Source organism: Candoia aspera, chromosome 15 (assembly GCF_035149785.1).
Source record: "Candoia aspera isolate rCanAsp1 chromosome 15, rCanAsp1.hap2, whole genome shotgun sequence".
NCBI classification, from domain to species: Eukaryota; Metazoa; Chordata; class Lepidosauria; order Squamata; family Boidae; genus Candoia; species Candoia aspera.
In genome coordinates, this window is record NC_086167.1 from 7,617,303 (window position 1) to 7,634,746 (window position 17,444).

Genomic DNA, 17,444 nt, shown 5'->3' on the forward strand with positions numbered 1-17,444 from the left:
GCAAGTCTGAATGAACCTTGCAAAGCAAAGCTGAACTTGCTATATACCCTTTTCTAGCTGCAGCATTCATTGAAGTCGATGGGATTTGCTTCTGAATAACCAGATGTAGGATTGTACTGGCACCAACTCCCTTTCAGATCCACTTTAAACAAGCTTTTGGAAAGAGAAAAAGTATCTAAAAGGATAATAAATAGATTTAAAAGAACGTGGTTTTCACCAATAAGCTGAGAGAGTTGGAATATCTGCACAGTACTTCTGCTTTTTTTCCCCCCTACAATTTCTTTTAGGTTCCCCCCTCCCCACCCAAAAAATTCAGGGAGAATGTAGAATCTGAAAAAGATTCTTAAATATTTTCTACACAGGTCCCCTCGAGGTATATCAGGTGAGTCTCAAAGATAGTGCAATTAAAAGAAAATATGTAGGTTGAGATTGTAATGATAGCTTTCTTGGGAATTGGGGAAGGGGGGTGGACCTTTGAACCTGAAAGTCTATTTACTTCTACAATGCTCAAGACTAGATTTTGAAACGGTAAAAATATTGGACTCAATATTCCAATACTGTAATAATAATAATAAATGGTAGATTGGCAATGGAGAAAAATAGAAATGATTTTCTTTTTAAACGAAAAAAACTCCCAGACTTTTTCCCCCTCTTCACAAACCCACTTCAGAAGTGTGTTGGTATTTAATTAACATATTTATTTAATCATTTCTACCAGTGGTAGAATAAGGGAGCATCCAGCAATGACACGATTGTACAGTCTTTCTTTCAACCCTATTGTTTTGCCTTTTGCATGCTTCTCCCCCCCCAATGAACAATATGATCTGTTTTCTTCATAATGGCACAGTAAAACAAAACAAAACATTGGAAATGTAAACATGATTTTCCCCTGATGGATTTTTGCTTATGTTTTGAAGTTTTAACTCTTCACACGTGATCCTGACTTTGAAATGAAAATGAGTTAAAAAACCAGAAAGACAGCTGTAGTCTATATTTACAGACATATATACAATATCAATAAATTAAATTTTAATTTCGAGTATTCATATGCCACGTATTTACAAGTTATCCATTAATTACATAAATACTTTATCAATAGTGTCCACTGTTTTTTTTTCCTTCTCCTTATTACGTTTCTAAACCTTGTTATTGCATATACATAAAAGAAAAATATAAAAGAAAAAAAAATGATTAAAAACAAAACAAGGAAATTGGGCGGGGGGGTGTGTCTTTTTAAAACAAACCAACAAAATTATAATACTCCCTCTTCTAACTACATTTTTAATTGCTCCTATCGGGGAAAAAAAACCAAAAACGGGGAGAAATATGTATACATATATATATATAGGTCCGTATTTAACGTTCTGGGGACCTCAAGCAAGCATTTCAGAAGTGGGGACATTCAGAAAATAAGAGATTTAGAACGGACCATGCAAGAAACAGACTGTAAGCAGTGGATTTAACACCCCCCCCCCCCAAATGGAAAGGGTCAGCCTTTCTCTCCCTCCTTTTTTCTTTTGGCTTGATTTTCGAATGAACTGATTTGCAAAAGGCAAATTCTCCATTCTGCTCCCAAGAGAGGGTCCCTGTTTCTCTGCCCCCTTCTCCGTTCGGATCTCTAAGTGGAGGCAGAAAGAGAAAAAAAGAGGAAAAGAGGAAAAGAGAAAAAGAGAAAAAAAAGAGAAAGGAAGGGGAGAGGACCAACAGGCAGGGCCCCAGCTCCCAGATTTCATACCTGCCTCCAGTGGACACCACAGTGGTTAATAGCAGCTACCAGCAGCACACGCCTTGCACACGCACACACACGCACACGCAGGTCAGGTAGTGCCCCCCCTTGCTGCTCCCCATCACTCCCACCCCCACGAGGTGTGACCGAGCAACACACACAAACTGCCAAAGCTGGAGAGGCAGGGTCGGATCGGCCCATGAGGCGCGGGGGGGGGGGCGGGAGGAAGCCGGAGGTGCCCACCCCATAACGTGGGGGGGGGGGAGAGGAGCGCGCCCCCCCTCCGCACTAGGGCGACCCGCTCCCGGCTCTGTCCGGCTTCGTCTCCAGTCCGCTCACTAAGCGCTGGATGTTCTGCAGCTCGCTGGTGGCCTCCTTGTCCGAACCGAACGAAAGCGTGGAAGAGCGGCTGTTGAGCTCGGAACCGGAGGAGTCCAAAGGTCCCGCGCCGGGGCTGGGGGCCAGGGCTCCGGCTTTGCCCTCCGCCCCGCCCGTCATCGACGGCAGGGCGGTGGTGAGCAGGCTGCCGCCGCCGCCGCTGCTGTCCGGGAGAGGCACCGAGAGGGGATACGGGCTGTACCGCAGGCGGGGGCGCACGGCGCTCAGGAAAGGGTGGCGGTGCATGGGGTTGGACGAGGCCGTCGAGGCCGCGGCCGCCGCCGCCATGTACGTGTACGGGTACGGAAAGAGGCTTCCGAAGGGAGACATGGCCAGGCTCTGCAAAAGAAGAGCGACAGTCAGAGGCTGCGGGGCGGGGGGCGTCTCGCAACAGCCCCCAGAAGAGCGGCCAGCTCAGGCGCTGGGTCAACCGGCCAACAAGGATGAACTCAAAGACGAACTCCCCACGACCCACCCACCCCGGGAACCTCCCCCGTTGTGCAGACCGAGCCCTGGTGCAAATCTGCTGAGGGCTGCTTTGCTCCGGAGGGGGCAAGCCTTCAAATCGAGTTCAGTAAACCATAGTTTGGTCCGGGCTAATAATAAGCACCAGAGCAGAGGAAAGGGCTTAGGTTAAGGAGGCGGGGCTTATATGTCCCTGGAGGCGTCTCTCTGTTTGCGTGCTTACAGATAAATTCGGATTCCCTCTTTTTGCATGCACGCACCCCCATTAGATATTAGATATATCTACACCCGGGGTGCATCTGAAAGGAGGCTTGCAGCTTGCAAGCTCTCCAGCTGCTCCCCAACTACAGCACCCACGGGCCTCGCGGCCTCAAGGGCCTATTATCCCAGAGGCTTCTGTATCCCAGGAAGAAATCACACTAGGTTAAGAAAGCAAAAAAGCATGACTTCCAAGCCACCGGGCCTTTGCCCACAGGGGGAGTGGAGTCATTTGGGGAAAAAAGAAAAAAAAAATCATCAGATGTGCAAAGACCCACCCCGCCCTCCTCACAAGGCGATCCAGGAGGCTCCAGGGCGGGTGGGATGCCAAGAGGCACTCTGGGATACTCAGAGACGCTAAACCAGCCCCCAAACTTGCCAGATGCTTTCCTCAGCCAAGCCCCACTTCATTCTCTGGCTCAGAAGCCGCGCTGGGCTGCACTCTGACCCCCTTTCAACCATCCATCTCTCTCAAGGTGCTGAGCACACTCGCTGAAAGTCCTCGGCCAAGAGGCCGGCCGTAGCCAGGGGAGTTGAGAGAAGCCCTTGCGCAATGCCTAGAATAGACAGGGGACCCCATATGGTCTTTCTAGCCATTTGGGGCCCAAGTCCCTCTAGGCCTTTGGCTCAGCATTGGAAGAATCCCTGCTTAGTCCCAGAACAAGAAGGAAATAAAACTGTTGAAGAGAGAGAGACCTGGATCATCCAGAAGCTGTGGAGTTGTTTTCTAGCTCTTTCTGTCCTAGGCAGGAAGGTACACAAGCTGATACTTGATTGCGGCCCTTAAGCCGATTTCTGAATCAACCTGTTTCTGGGGTTCACACAGACCTGGAACCTTAAATAAACACAGTGGGTTGGGGACGTGCCAATGCTGAGCTGCAGGAGCCTGAACCAGCTTCAACAGCAGTCAAGCTGGGGAAGTTGGGCCGATGCTAGCTTAGCTCCTTCCTTAACCAAGTAAAACATACCGCACTGTGTGGGACTGGGGAAGCTGAGGTGGTAAATCTGGCTGAGGAATCTCTTGTTCAATCCCTGTCTCTGACCCACCTATCTCTCAGACAAAAGCGAGCCTCCGCCTCTCCTTTCCTGAATTTGAGGAGGAGGAGGAAGGGAAATGTTTTTAAAAAATTAAAGAATCACCCGTACTCCGTCTGCGCAGAAGAGGAGCAAGGACTGTGCCTCCCTGCTGCAAACAGCTCCTTTGAAAATCCCCAGCAGGAGACTTGCCCCAACCTCTCCCATGCAAAGACGAAGCCATGTCAGAAGAGTTCCAGCCAGGTGGCCCATCCATGCAAACTGGTCCTTAATTTTTTAAAATTGCATTTGCCTCTTCTCCATAAAGAAAGAAAGAATCTGACTGCTCTTTGGACCTTTTTTTAATATCCGAGAGACACCCTCTGTAGCCTCTGGTCTGCCCATCCCACTAAGGCAGGGATGGTTTTCTTCACCAGGGTTCAGTGATCAAACCACAAAAGGCTGGGATGACACATCAGTCCAAGCCAGAATCCCCAGCTGTATAACCACAACTAGGTTCACACACCACAGGGAAGCTGGCTGCCCCAACTGACAACCCACAATGGCTGGATTCTCAAGGACCAGGGGTCGTAACAAAGGAAGCTTCTTTTGTCCCAATGAGGTTGGGGACCGATGAGGATGGGGACCGAGCAAAGCCATCAGTGAATGCTTCAGATGGGAACCCACAGTCCAGAGCAAAGCTATGATTCTCTGGACTCTAAAATAGCCATTCGACACCTGCTCTGGGGATGGGAGAAGACACACGCACACACTCCAGTAATTTACCTGTGAAGCCAGGACATGCTGCTGAAGATGGAAAGGCAATGCTGCTGCCGCAGCTGCTGCCGAAACTCCAGTTAATCCTTGGGCAGCTGCTGTTGCCATTGCCGTGTTGTCTAGACCAGTAACTCCCGCCGACGCCCCAGAGACTGTGGCCAGCAGAGGCCCCATGCCAGCCATGCCTGAGAAAGCACCTCCCATGGCGAACTGGCCCGGGTGGAGGAGGAAGGGGTGCCCGTTGCTCAGCGGGTTGAAGAACTGTTGGTTGGCCAGGCCATGGGGAAAAGTTAGGTTGGACAAGTGGCCCTGGGCCAGGTGCCCAGGACTGTCTGTCTGAACAGTTAGGGGTGTGAAGGGCTCTTTGTTCAGGCCCCGGCTCTCCTCCCGTGGTGGGCTCTTGAGTTCTTCTCCACCGCCCAAATTCAGGGTGCTGGAAGAGATGGTGGCTGGGCTATGCTGGGAGTCTGGAGGCACTTTTGAGATGCTCTCCCGGCTGCTCTGGCTGCTGGCTGAGTCTGGTGGGAAAAGGGGTGCCTTGGAAGGGCTGTTCTTTCCCCCTTCCCGGGAGTCTGCCCCATCCCCTCCTCCGAAGGAGGAGCTGCTGTTGGGGGCGATGGTGGCTGTGGTGGTGGTGATCTTCCCAACTTCATTGGCTTCCATGGGGTCCTCTTTGCTTTCAGAATCGCTCTCTCCATCGCTGGGGCACAGATCTGGAAAGAGCAAGAGAGACGGTGGAAGAAGAAGACGGACACCAAGGGGAGGGGAAAGGCTTCCCACTTGTGCTCTGTGAGATGTTCTCAGAAGAGGTGCAGAAGAGAACTTCCTAACTTAGTTGGGTAGGCCAGGGAAGATGGCATCCCATGCTCACAATTCACTTTTCTTCTTGACTTGGAACTCACCCGTTGTTTTTTTTTTCAACTTGAACTCAAGACTCTGATCTCATTTTCACTGAAGCTTGATCTGCCTGGGCCTTGGCAGGACCACTGCATAACACAGAAGGGAGGCCAGAGAAAGAGACTGCAGCCCACCATTTTCTCCAGCTTCCTGTGTTTTCTCTAGGCCGTGATATTTTCTTAAAAAAAAAAAAAATCCTGGCTGAGGATAACCCAGGGAAGTAGAAAGCTGTGCTAAATAGATCCCAAATAATCTGGCTTGTTTGACATTTGGGGTTTCCTGAATCATAGCTTATCCTGATAAATTAGCCTGTTTAGTTCTGGTTTGCCAAATTCAGTCTTCTTATTTTTATAACGAACTGCCATCTGAAGTGTGTGGGGTGAGGCTAAAGGACAGAGGAAGGATAGCATTAATTCCCCAGGTTTTATTTATCCCAGGTTTTATTAATCCTCTGGTCTTGGAATAGACAGGGTCTTTCCATCCAGAGCAAGAATCATTAACTTGGAATCTGGCTTCTTGGGCAGTGACTGCTGCCTGCCTGCGCGCACACACGCTCGCAGACAGACAGAGCCAAAGTTCAAACTTTTTAAAAAATGAGTGTGTCAAATAAAACGTGCATTCCTTCTGCCAATCGCATAGCAAAATCAGAGAAAGCAATCTAGACAGTTAAGGCTGCAGTGCTGACATATGCGCATGGGAAATGCCAGGATCTCAGGGAGACCTACTTCTGAGTAGACCTGTATCCATAAAGCTGGCCCTTTTAAACTCCTGTTCCAGACCAAATACTCATGTTAAGATTTATCTGCCTTCACCTTTGCAGTCTGCTGCAGTTTAGAAGGAAAAAGGGAAGTCTGGAGTGATTTTAACCCTTAACAGGGGATTTGAAAATTCATAATTCATGGGAAGGAGGCTGTTCTGAATTTTTGTCCCTCTGGTCTGCCGCTCCTCTGCTTCAGTCAGTGTGGGTTTGTCTGTGTCCAAACCATGCATAAAATATAGATATAGGGAAAAGGGTGGGGAGACAAAGTGGAATTTTAACCTCTGGAGTGTTCTCAAGAAGATCCATTTTCAAAATCAGAGAGTATTTTTAATCCTCTCCAGCCAGAAGCTGATTTCCAGCCAAACTTTTCCTGACCCCCAGAGTATGAAAAAATTAATAACTCAGAAATAAGAGGGTGGGAGAGCTCGCTCTTACTCCAAATGGGGAAAAGGAAAGAAAAACAGCTCACCTTTAAGATTAGAGGTACCCACAGCAGACACAGCAGGAGAGATTGACTGAGCAAAACATTTAAAAGCAGTTTGCTCGCTGGAAGATTCATCTGAGGTCTCTTTTTTCTGCCTGTCATCATAAACTCTCATTGACTGAAGAGTCAGTTGTTTTCTAGAGGAGGAGGAGGAGGAGGAGGAGGAGGAGGAGGAGGAGGAGGAGGAGGAGGAGGAGGAGGAGGAGGAGGAGGAGGAGGGATTAAAACCGCTGTTGAGTTTTGGTGGGATGGATTCATCAGCCATGCAGGGCATCCTCGGTTTAGCCAGCTAAATAAACTAAAGTCAAATCTTTATTACAGCCATAGACCAGCCTATTAGCCAGTCATGGTCCAACCTGCCATAGTTAACAGCTTCACACAACCTGCTAGCCCACAAACTGTAGCTTGTTTGAACCACAACATCTGGATTCCCCAACTGCACTAAGCCAGAACTAATCAATCCCATTAAGGTTTAGAATGTGGGTCTTGACCCAGATTGCGTTTGATACTTTCCTTTCTCAGCAAATTCCAGTCTGCAATAGCTTAAATCAAGTCAGCTGGAGGGTTTAGAGAAATCAAGAGCTCTTCAAATCAGCCAAGAGTTCTATTTTAGAATGGGCTACAGAGAAGGTTGTTTATGGTATTAAGGATGGCTTACTTTTGAGTAAAGAACATTGCTCCCAGGACTGAGACCATGGCAGGATGAAGCTCTCAAAATAAATCTGGACAATCAACATCAAATATTTTGGGTTACAAATCTCATTCTCCTTTGTTGTTGGCCATGCTGATGGAGTCAGCTGATGGAGTCAAAATCATCCAGAAGACATCAGGGTGCCTACTGTTGTCTTAAATTGTGGATGTCCATCAGGAAGTTGTCATACCAAATCTTTACAGCACTTCTGTATGACTTTGTTTGTGTGCTACATTGATCCATGCTTAATTGAACCATAGTTTATTCCATTACCCCGTTTTTTTTCTGATTTTGCATGACATCCTAAACCATAAACTGATTACACAGACTGAGTTTGCACAGTGCACCGGACTAAAATGTGGCTGGCCAGTTTCTGGCTCCATGTATCTATGGCTGAGTTCATATGACATGTTTAACCCGATTTTGTTGAAACTTTAACCAAGCAGAAGGAGTTCACACACCAGCCAAAGCTTCGGAAAACATAGTTTAACACTGACCCTGTATAGCTACGCATTTGTTGCATTTTTAATTGATCTGATTAGCCATTCTGTGCAAACACAGCCTGTAAGGTTTGAAGTCCCCAAAAACCAGGAAGGTAGATTTAATCAAGCATATGAAAATGAAGCAACTGATGATCCCAGTTTGTTTGCTTGTTTTGGTGGGGGGGGGGGGGGAGATGCAAATTTTGAAGGTGGTGGAGAGGAAACGAAATTCCTAAACAATTGACTGTTTAAAATATCAGGGAGATTCTCAGGTATCTACTTTCTTAACAGCTGCGAGAAAATAACTTGTTTAAAAATATTGTATAGCTTGAATTTAGATGTTTATTCTATTGTCCAAGAAAACCTTGGGTTCTCTTGCCCCTCTTTTTCACATCATCCTTGTCATAGAAATGTTTCAATCATCCCTACCACTTCCTGCAAGCGAGTTTGTAAATAAATACATGCTGAGCAGCCAAAGTGAAGGATTGAAATAAATAAAGCTGAAAAGGAGGGAGAAGAGAAGATCTTACAAACATTGCACTAAGATCTCTTCTGCTAAAAACGCAAAAGACAAAACTCTTTCTTTAGAAACAATGCAAAAAAAACCAAAACCCTGGAAAATCTATTTAGGAATATATATGCCCACTAGAAATCTCTCTTGTAAGCACAGTATTTTTCCACTGATTGGGAATTAGATACCGTTTAGGCACTACTGGCAACCAAAGCAGATCAGTGTGGGTTTCCCCCTTGTTCTTTTGTGCCACTTATACTAAATCTTACACTGCCAGGATATAAATGTTGTGATTTCCTACACCACAATCATCTCTGGAGGAAACTCAAGAGGGACTTCCACCAAAATCCCTGTTGAAAGTCTTTCAAAATCATTTTGGCCATCTATTGTCCCTGATTCTCCACCCCCTTTCTGTGCTATCTTTTTTCATGTCACCAATAGGAACCACGCGTGGTAAGCTACACTTTCACACTTGGCAGAGTTTCTCCTTTGAGGAGCACCAAACAGAATTTTGCACATTTGCAAACTTAAACTTATTTTTTAAGCTTCCAATCCTACTTTTTGCCTTGGGGTCACATCACAATTGGCTATTTTGGGGTGGGGATGAAAAGAAGGGAGATCTCTCTCTCTCTCTCTCTCTCTCTCTTTCTTTCTTCCTTTCTGACTTTTGAACAGGTTCTTCCTGATGAAATAGAATAAAACAGAAATTTACCCTTACCGTTTCTCTCGCCTCCCATTCCCTGTGTCTCGGAAGCCCTTGGCAAAAGGGTTGTTGTCAATTTTTAACTGGGTGATCTAGTAAAAAAAAAAATAAAAGTGACGAAGAAAGAAACAACAGAACAGTCGTAAGAGTCCAGAAGGGGACACTGCAAACACATTTAAGTTCGGGACAAGCCACATAATTTAATGGCTATCGAGAGAGACCAGGGGCTTAAGCCCTGGGTGAGGACATGGGGTGACCTTCATGAGTACTTGTTTCTGTTCTGCCACACAAAGGATAACAGGAAAGAGGGGAAAATCCATGGAAAGCTGGGAGAAAACCTTGTTTGTTTGTTTGTTTGTTTAAACAAAATGCTGCCCGCCTTTCCTTTTAAACAGTCAGGATCCCAACTAGTCAATAATGCTTCTCCACAGATCTCTGCAGAAATAGAAGCGAGAGGCTACGTTATCTCACAAGGGGGCTGGCACTTTTAAAAATCTGCTTTATAGTGCATGCTTCAAATTTGTGGCCATTCAGACCAAGGATTAGGGGTCCCATAGGGGCAATGAGGTTCCTGTGGTCATTTCCTTACTCCATTGCTCAGTCTTAGCTAATTACCAACTGCTGTGGCTTTGGCTTTGCTAACTCTCCCCTCCTTGAGTGTGTGTGTGCACGCACACACACACACACACACAAAGTACACTGCTACTCTCTCCTTGGAATGAATGGAACGCACTGCCCACTGCCCGGCTGTCCATTAGTCATGTTTTAGTCTCAACATTTTACCTGCCTTAATCAAACTGCAGAAGAATAGCCTTCACCCGCTTGCTACAGTAAAATACTTTCTGTAATGGAGTTTGCGTCCAGATTTATAACCTGTGTATGTCTGTCTCTGCGCATGTAGCTTGGAATATATGCCTGGGCAACCATCTTACAGGCCCTCCACTGTTCTGTTCAATCAGGGCAAATTCTTTTCCAGCTTTCCCAAACAATCTCCTCCTGGTTTGATTTTATGAAGACTGAAGGAAGGTTTCATTTCAAAGCTGGTTCCAGCCTGGGAAAAATTGCTGAATAAGTTCGGTAAAGTTCAGCAACTCTTTAATACTGCACTCAGACTGAGGGTGCGGGGTGGGGTGGGGGGCCGAATGACAAGTCTTTCGTTTTGGCTGGGCTGATAATAATAGGAAGGGGAAGTGGAAGGAGGAATAATCATCACTGGGTGCTCCTCCAGAGGAAAAGAATAATTCTAATGTAACCCACACTTTCCAGTTTAGATCACCATCCAAGAAGGGCTGATTTTGGTGCAAGCCCCATTGGCCCTAATGGGACTTAGATTTGGGTCAGCCCTTACTGGAAATTCAGCCATCTTTTGTCTTTCTGGGATTTAGAGTGAGGAAAGAGTGCACCTGAGTCATGCTACCCCAGACTAGTTCCATTTCTTCCTCTCGGCCCCCTGAAGCTCCTTGGTCCCGAATTTCTTTGCCAAGGAGCCAAGCAATTCAAACCAAATAGGCCACCACTTTTGCGCTGTGAAGGAGCCCATATTTCTGGGTGCTTTCAAGCAGCCCACCTTTTCTTGAAGAGCAGCAAGTTCCCAGCACCTGCTTCGGTTCTTAGACCTTTTGGCAAAGAGCAGGAGAGAGGTCCATTAGATAGGATGGGATCTTGGGCTCAGTCACTGGGCCATCTGTCAGACAGGTGAAGGCCTGTTCAAGTCTACTCTTCCACAAAGGAGCTTTGCAAGCAACCAAAGGCCAAGAGAGCAAGCATGACCTGGAGGAACTGGGTCCATTTCCCCCCCTCTTCTCCCCCTTTCCTTCCTCCACTGCCCCAGAGGAATTTGACCAACTCTGCTCCTAATGACTTTGCTTTCTTGCCGTTGGCTCACATTGGGCCCTGCTTTCTGGAACTGCACTTCCAAGTTGCCTTGAGAAGACAAGAAGGTCTGACAAACCAGAGACTTCAATATTGCCTTTTTAATTTCTCCCCACAATTTCTTTGCAAATGTGCTGCCGTTTCAATCCAGAAGACCGGTTGGCCTAAATTGCGCTGATTGCAAGGCAGTGAAAAAGTCAAACAAGCCTGCCTGCCTGCCTGCCTGCCTGCCTTCTCTCCCTTTCCCTCTCCGACTCCCTCTCTTTCTGTCTTCCTTTCTTCCCTCCCTCCTTCCCTCTGGAGCAAGCTTCCATCTTTGCAAGGTTGCCAAAACTTCACAAAAGCTACCTGCCCCATTGAAGTTGCAAATTATGAATTTGCAGTGAGAGAAATCAAATTAAAAAATAGAGAACCAAGCTGACAGTCTGGAGTTGGGCTTCAAATTCTTTACCCTACCTTTTAGGCTATCCCAGGCTCTTGAGTTTGATCTCTTGCACACTGAGGTCATCGGGCTAATTGGGGAAAGGAGGGGATCTGCTAACTGACGCACCCACCCCCATTGATGCTATTCCCTCTCCAAAGATTGTTCCTTCCTTATTAAATATTGTCAAATGGACTTGGTGAGGCAGAGTTTCTTCCCTTACTGCCAGCCCCCCCCCCCCAAATAAACCCCCCACACATGCAAGCAACCAAGTAACTAACAAAAAGGTGGGCTGTTCAAAGAAGAGGGGTGGAGGATTAATGAAAAACCAGATTTCATTTTGCCCCCATTGCCAAGTTCACTTAAAGGAGTGCATTGAGGCCTTCAGCTTAGGCCATCCCCAGTTCTAGGTGGGCGCAGAGTTGCAAATTCAATTAACACCCCCCCCCCGTCCAGTAATACCCACTCCTCTTAATGAGCTTGACCAAATACCCTCCAGAGCAGGAGATTTAATTCATTATTTCTCTTAAGAGGTAGGGGGGAAAAGGACAAGAAGGAGAGGAGAGAAAGCAGAAGGAGGGAAGGAGGAACAGAAGAGAAGATTCCAATACCTGTATTGGGAATTATCTCCAAATCCTCCCTGCTGAATCCAAGCCTTATCTGAGGCTCAAGCACAATGACACCACCCCTCCCCCCACTTTTAAACCTTAATCCCCTTACCTTATCATTCTGATAGGCTGTTACGGCAATAAATTCTGTTTCCGGGAAACGTAAGTGCGGAATGTGCTGTAGGGCAGTTTCAGGATGTCATTGGCTCGGACTATGTGGAACCGAGGCTGGTATTTGTGCATAGAGTTTAAGATGGTCTACGGGGGCGAAAGAGAGAGAAAAGCGGGTTGGAGAACAAGGCCAACTCAACTGAGGGCGCGCGGTGTATCTAAACCGGGCCACCCCACTTTTTTCTAGACTTCTTCACTTCCTGCCTGCCTAGCTTCCTCAAATTTTGCTGGAGAATATTTGGCTTTTTAAAGAATTCTGCCTCCGATCAACTGCCCCCTTTGTCCTCACCCACAGCAATTGCTAGGGATTCAGATCCAAGTCACAGCTGCCTGAAATAAGTGAAGGAACCCTAGAGGTAGGGAGTTCTGATTTAGTGCCAGGGCAGAGATACGTGGCTCTGTATGCATGTATGTAAGACAGATAGACAGATAGCTACGTTTGCACTAACACCGGTCTGTGATTTAATTTTAAAGGGGAAACATTGCCCACCACCTCATTTTGGTGTAGAAACCCTTAAATTTGGAGGAAGGGGTGACATGAGCTGAGCACTGCATTTGAAGAAGGAAGTCTAATTCTGAAATCCATTCTTTCCGTATCATATTCAATAGATGCTTTCAGGATTCCCTTCCTTCCTTCCTTCCTTCCTTCCATTCCGCCCCCCCTAAAGAGAATTCAGTTTTTGCCAATGTATAAAAGCAAGACTCCATGATTTGGGGAAGTTTCACTCTTTAGATCTTTAGAGCGATTCTCGTTGCCATACCCTCCTAATCTTGTTCTTCTCCCCCATTCCCACACCATGCCTTCATAAAGAAACCAAACACAATATTATAACAAGTCATCCTGAGGCCAGAAAATAGGATTGCCCCTCTCCCCAACTTCTTTTTAAAACCTGGAATTTATAAAAAAAATCTGGAATGTACAACAATCGCATTTCAAGCTTGAGAAGCCTTTTCAACCATTTCAGGAAAGAAGTAAGCACTTGCCTCATCTCTCCAACAGGCCTGAATTTCTAGTCTCCCCGTTTTGCAAATATCCTTTTTTTAAAAAAAAAAAAAATCTACGTAAAGACAAGCTTTATGCCAAGGGAAGTGGGAGTTGGGGGACAACATTAAGCAGATTAAAAGCACTTACAAATCCGTGTTTGTCCGATATATTATTAGTCAGTTTCAATTTGTGGAAAGTGACGACTTTTGACATCCACTGTTCGCCTGTTGCTGGGCTATCTGGATGGATATACATTCTTTTGGGCATTTCAGGATCAGCTTTGCCAGCCACCATCCATCGCGAATTGTGAAATTTATATCTACAATCATCTGCCGCCACAATGTCCATCAATAAAATATATTTAGCCTTTTTATCCAGACCCGTACACCTCACTTTAAAAGGTGGAAACATTCTCCTAGAGACAAACAAAGTGAATATTATTTTACTTTATTTTGCTTTGTCCTTCCTTCCTTCCTTCCTTCCTTCCTTCCTTCCTTCCTTCCTTCCTACCTACCTACCTACCTACCTACCTACCTACCGAGAATCATCTCAAAGTTCAGCGGCTAAGGTCTGCACTTATGTGTCCTAGTACATATGTATTTTACAAGGAACCCCGTTCTTTAAAGGCTGAGCATTCAAGTCTACGCTTTTGGCTGCTTTTGTGGAAGAAAAGTAGGGGTATTATTATTATTATTATTATTATCAGCAACAACCAGGTGGACAATTAATCCATCTCACACGGGGGCAGGAGAAGAGTCCCATTGGCTTTCATGATTTCCAAACTGCATTGCTGTGTAAATGTTTTGCTGTTTGGAGTGAAGTGATGTCCAAATACCCTTTTTAGAAATGTCTGCAAGAAATCTTGTTTGTTTCCTTTCGAGAAACAACCCCCCCCCCAAACACACACACACACCAATAACTGCAAACCCCTTTGCACTGCTCTTGAACATTTTCTTTTCACCAATTATTTCTGGATTTCATGCCATTTTGAATGGGTCTCAAACAATAAATCTCAGCCACTTTCTGAGACTTTAGGGGCAGTTCATATTTGAGGAACAGTCCCTACTATTATATTTTGTCCCAGCATCAGAATGAAATGATGGACATTCAGGTGGTCCTTAGATTTTTTCCTAATTGTAAAGGTGCACATTAAACAGAAAAGGCCCCGTTTGTATAAAGCCTTAAACTGCAATCAAAGTTTGGAACTTTTAAGAGAGGAGGGGTGGTGATTACAGTGGGAGAAGCACAGATCCTTCCTTTCAATTCTTGAGCCTGTATTTGGGCATTTCTCAAAAGAATTTAATGGTGAGGCCTAGGTTAGCCGGGGTCTCTTACACCTGATCTGAAAACTGGGATAAAAAGTGAACAGACACCCAGATCCTAGCTACACATGTTAAAAAATATCTCCCCACCCCCACCTGGCTCGCGAGCACATTTCATGGAAAACCGTCTAAAATTATTTTATGACCAGACCGGGGCTGTAGGCAGTTTTTGGTTTTAGTTTTTTTTTTTTTGTCTGAGTTCATGAGTTCATTCTTCCTTGTTTTTCCCTATCCAAGCTTTCTTGGAAGGAAGGAAGCAAACTCCAGTTCTTCTGGTGGGGCTAACTCCTGGCCAAGAAAGGAGTCTCTGAAGGGGTTCAACTGTAACTTTTAAAAACCCGGGAAGCAAGATAGATCCAGGGAGAGATGCAGAATGCAGCCCACTCTGTCCTTCCATCAACCCACCTGAAGGTGGGCATGCGTGCGTGTGCGTGTTTGAGGGTCCTTTACATCTACATTTATGCTTTGCACACAGGCCCGGGCCCGCTTCGTCCTTCAGAAAGCTGGCGATGCCCTTTTGCGACTGTTTTGCCCCAACCGCACAGCCACGGCTTCTCTTTGGAAATCTGTGTCCAAAGAGCGACCGCCCAGAGCAGGGCGGTTGTAGGGCAGCCTGGCGCCTCTTACCTTCCCGACTTGGTGATCACCATCTCTGTCCCCCGTTTATGAAACTGTTCCCAGAGTTCCTTCGCTTCCAGATGGACTTTGGGGTCGTCCTCTACCTCTTCTTCCGGCTCGAGCGTTTTCAAAGGCCGCAGATGAGCCGCAGCTTGGTGTCCCAGAGAGGAAAAGGGGAGGCCAGAATCCGTTGCCCCCACCAGCTGATCCATGATCGGCTTGGCCAAGGCTCCGGGCAGGGAGAGCGCGGCGGCCCCGTTGGGCGGTAAGGCCAGGGCGGGGAAAAAGTGAGGCTGGTGTCCCAGGACGGCGCTCATGGTGAAGTCCGGCACCCGGTGAGGTAGGAAGGGGTGGTACGCCATGCTGGTCCCAGGGATCACGGGCTCTCTCATGGGGAAATTCATCCAACGCGATCCGCCGGCGCCGCGTCTTCCTTCTCTCCCGCTCCCGGGCTTCGCTGCCGCCCGAACCCGGTCCCGACTCCCTCCGCTTGGCAGAAGCAGCCGCCCGGGAGGAAGCGCGGGGGGACCGTCGGAGAAAGAGGCGAGGGCAGGACTGGCCGGTCGTGGGAAGCGGGCATAGGCGAGTCACCGCGGAATCCAGGCAGCCGGCGTCAAGCGAGAGGCCATGGCCGCGGCGGAGGGAAAGTGAGCCCGGGCGCTTCGTCGCCCTTTCGTTTTCCTAGGCTGGAAGCAGGCTTCCTCTGTGTGTATGTGTGAGTGTGTGTATGCGTGTGAGTGTGAGTGTGACTGCGTGTTTATGGGCGTGCGTATCTATCTATCTATCTATCTATCTATCTATCTATCTATCTATCTATCTATCTATCTATCTATCTATCTATCTATCTATCTTTAGAGCAAATAATAATTATGAGAAGAAGAATAACGACATCTGTGATCTGTGCTTTAAATCCTGCTGCTCTACATCGAAGGGTCGAAGGCTTGCGCCGCCGCTATTCCTGCGGGAGAGATTTGGGGGGCGGCGGTTCCAGATCCCGCAGCTACGGAAGCCAGCGAGGGGAGGGCCAAGCAGGAAGGAGGCGAAGGGGCAGGAGGTGGACGGGACGGAAAATCTTCTGGCCGGTCCCGGCGGCAAAGGTCGCGCGAGGTCTGGGGCCGGCCTCCCGCCCCCACTCCCCTGGCTTTCGCCGGGATGGGACCTCTTTCTCCCGCTTCTTATTTCTTCTTCAGCTTCTTGCGATTATTGTCCGGCTGCCGAAGCGGAGAAGTGGATCCGCGGCAGCAGCAGCAGCAGCAACAGCCGTCGGCCGGGTTTTCATAGACGCGCCCGAGCCAGCAGCGCAAGAGCCGGCGGGACCCCCAAAGTTGCAGCGCGAAGCAGGCGGTTCCTCCGACCCCGCGCGGCTCTTTTCTCCAGTCTTTCGCTCTCCGCCTCCCTCCGGCCGCCTGGATCGCCTCTTCTCCCCGCGCGTGGGCTTCTCGGCTTCGCCTCCCCTGGCGGCCCCCTCCCCAACGTTTCGAAGCGAGGAAAGGTAGGGGCAAAAATGCGAATAAATTTAGGGCTCTGCGCTGCGCAATCGAGGAAGCCAGAACGGGTTTGCTCAATCAGGCGCTTCCCTCCCCCGCCTCGGCTTCTGCAAAGCAGCGAGCGAGAGGGAGAAGCGCCGCCGCTCGGCTCCCCGAGTGCCCCGCCGGGAGGGAGGGTAGGTGCGCGCGCCCGCGCGCGGGGCTGGGCCGGTTGGGGGGAGCGCGCGCGCGCCTCTGTGCCTGTGTGTGTGTGCGTGTGTGTGCGCCCGGGTAGCTGGGCGTGCGCGCGGGTGTGCGCCTCTCTCTCCCTCTAAGCCCGGCCGCCTCGCCGCGCCGGGTTGTATGGTGGCGTTTGCGGAGCTGCCGAGCGGCTGCGGCCGCCTTGATTGGCTCTTTGACGCTTTCGGACCAATTGGGTGGCTGCGGAGGCGTGGTTTTGACAGGTCGAGCCGAGGGGGTGGGTGCCGCGTTATAAAAAGGAGGTGTCGGAAACAGGGGAACTGCAGCGCGGAAGCATCCCCGCTGCTCGGGGCCGCGCGGATCTGTCAACAGGACCGGAGGGCAGGGGGAGTGGCGACGGCAGCAGCAGCGGCCGGGGCCACTGGGGTTGGGGGGACCAGGGAGGGAGTGCGAGACGCCTCTAGGGGGCTTAACAGAGACGGCTTGGCTCGCAACGCAGCCAGCTCCAACGAGCCAGGACACGAGGGGGGGAGGAGGAGGAGGAGGAGGAGGAGGAGGAGGAGGAGGAGGAGGGGGGGGGGAGGGGGGGGGAGGAGGAGACACACACACTTCCCTCCCTCTCTTTCTCTGCCCT

The 17,444-nt window shown here is 48.5% G+C and overlaps 1 protein-coding gene across 1 annotated transcript; it reads right to left on the reverse strand.

Moving 5' to 3' along the window:
• Nucleotides 1–677: 677 nt before the first annotated feature.
• Nucleotides 678–15,937, reverse strand: TBX3 (T-box transcription factor 3). Its single transcript, XM_063315307.1, is given in 8 exon segments — nt 678–2,443; nt 4,628–5,331; nt 6,745–6,896; nt 9,162–9,238; nt 12,160–12,209; nt 12,212–12,305; nt 13,351–13,618; nt 15,153–15,937. Coding segments are annotated over 8 exon segments (2,169 nt in total). The 5' UTR covers nt 15,548–15,937; the 3' UTR covers nt 678–2,014.
• Between the last annotated feature and the right edge of the window lie 1,507 nt (nt 15,938–17,444).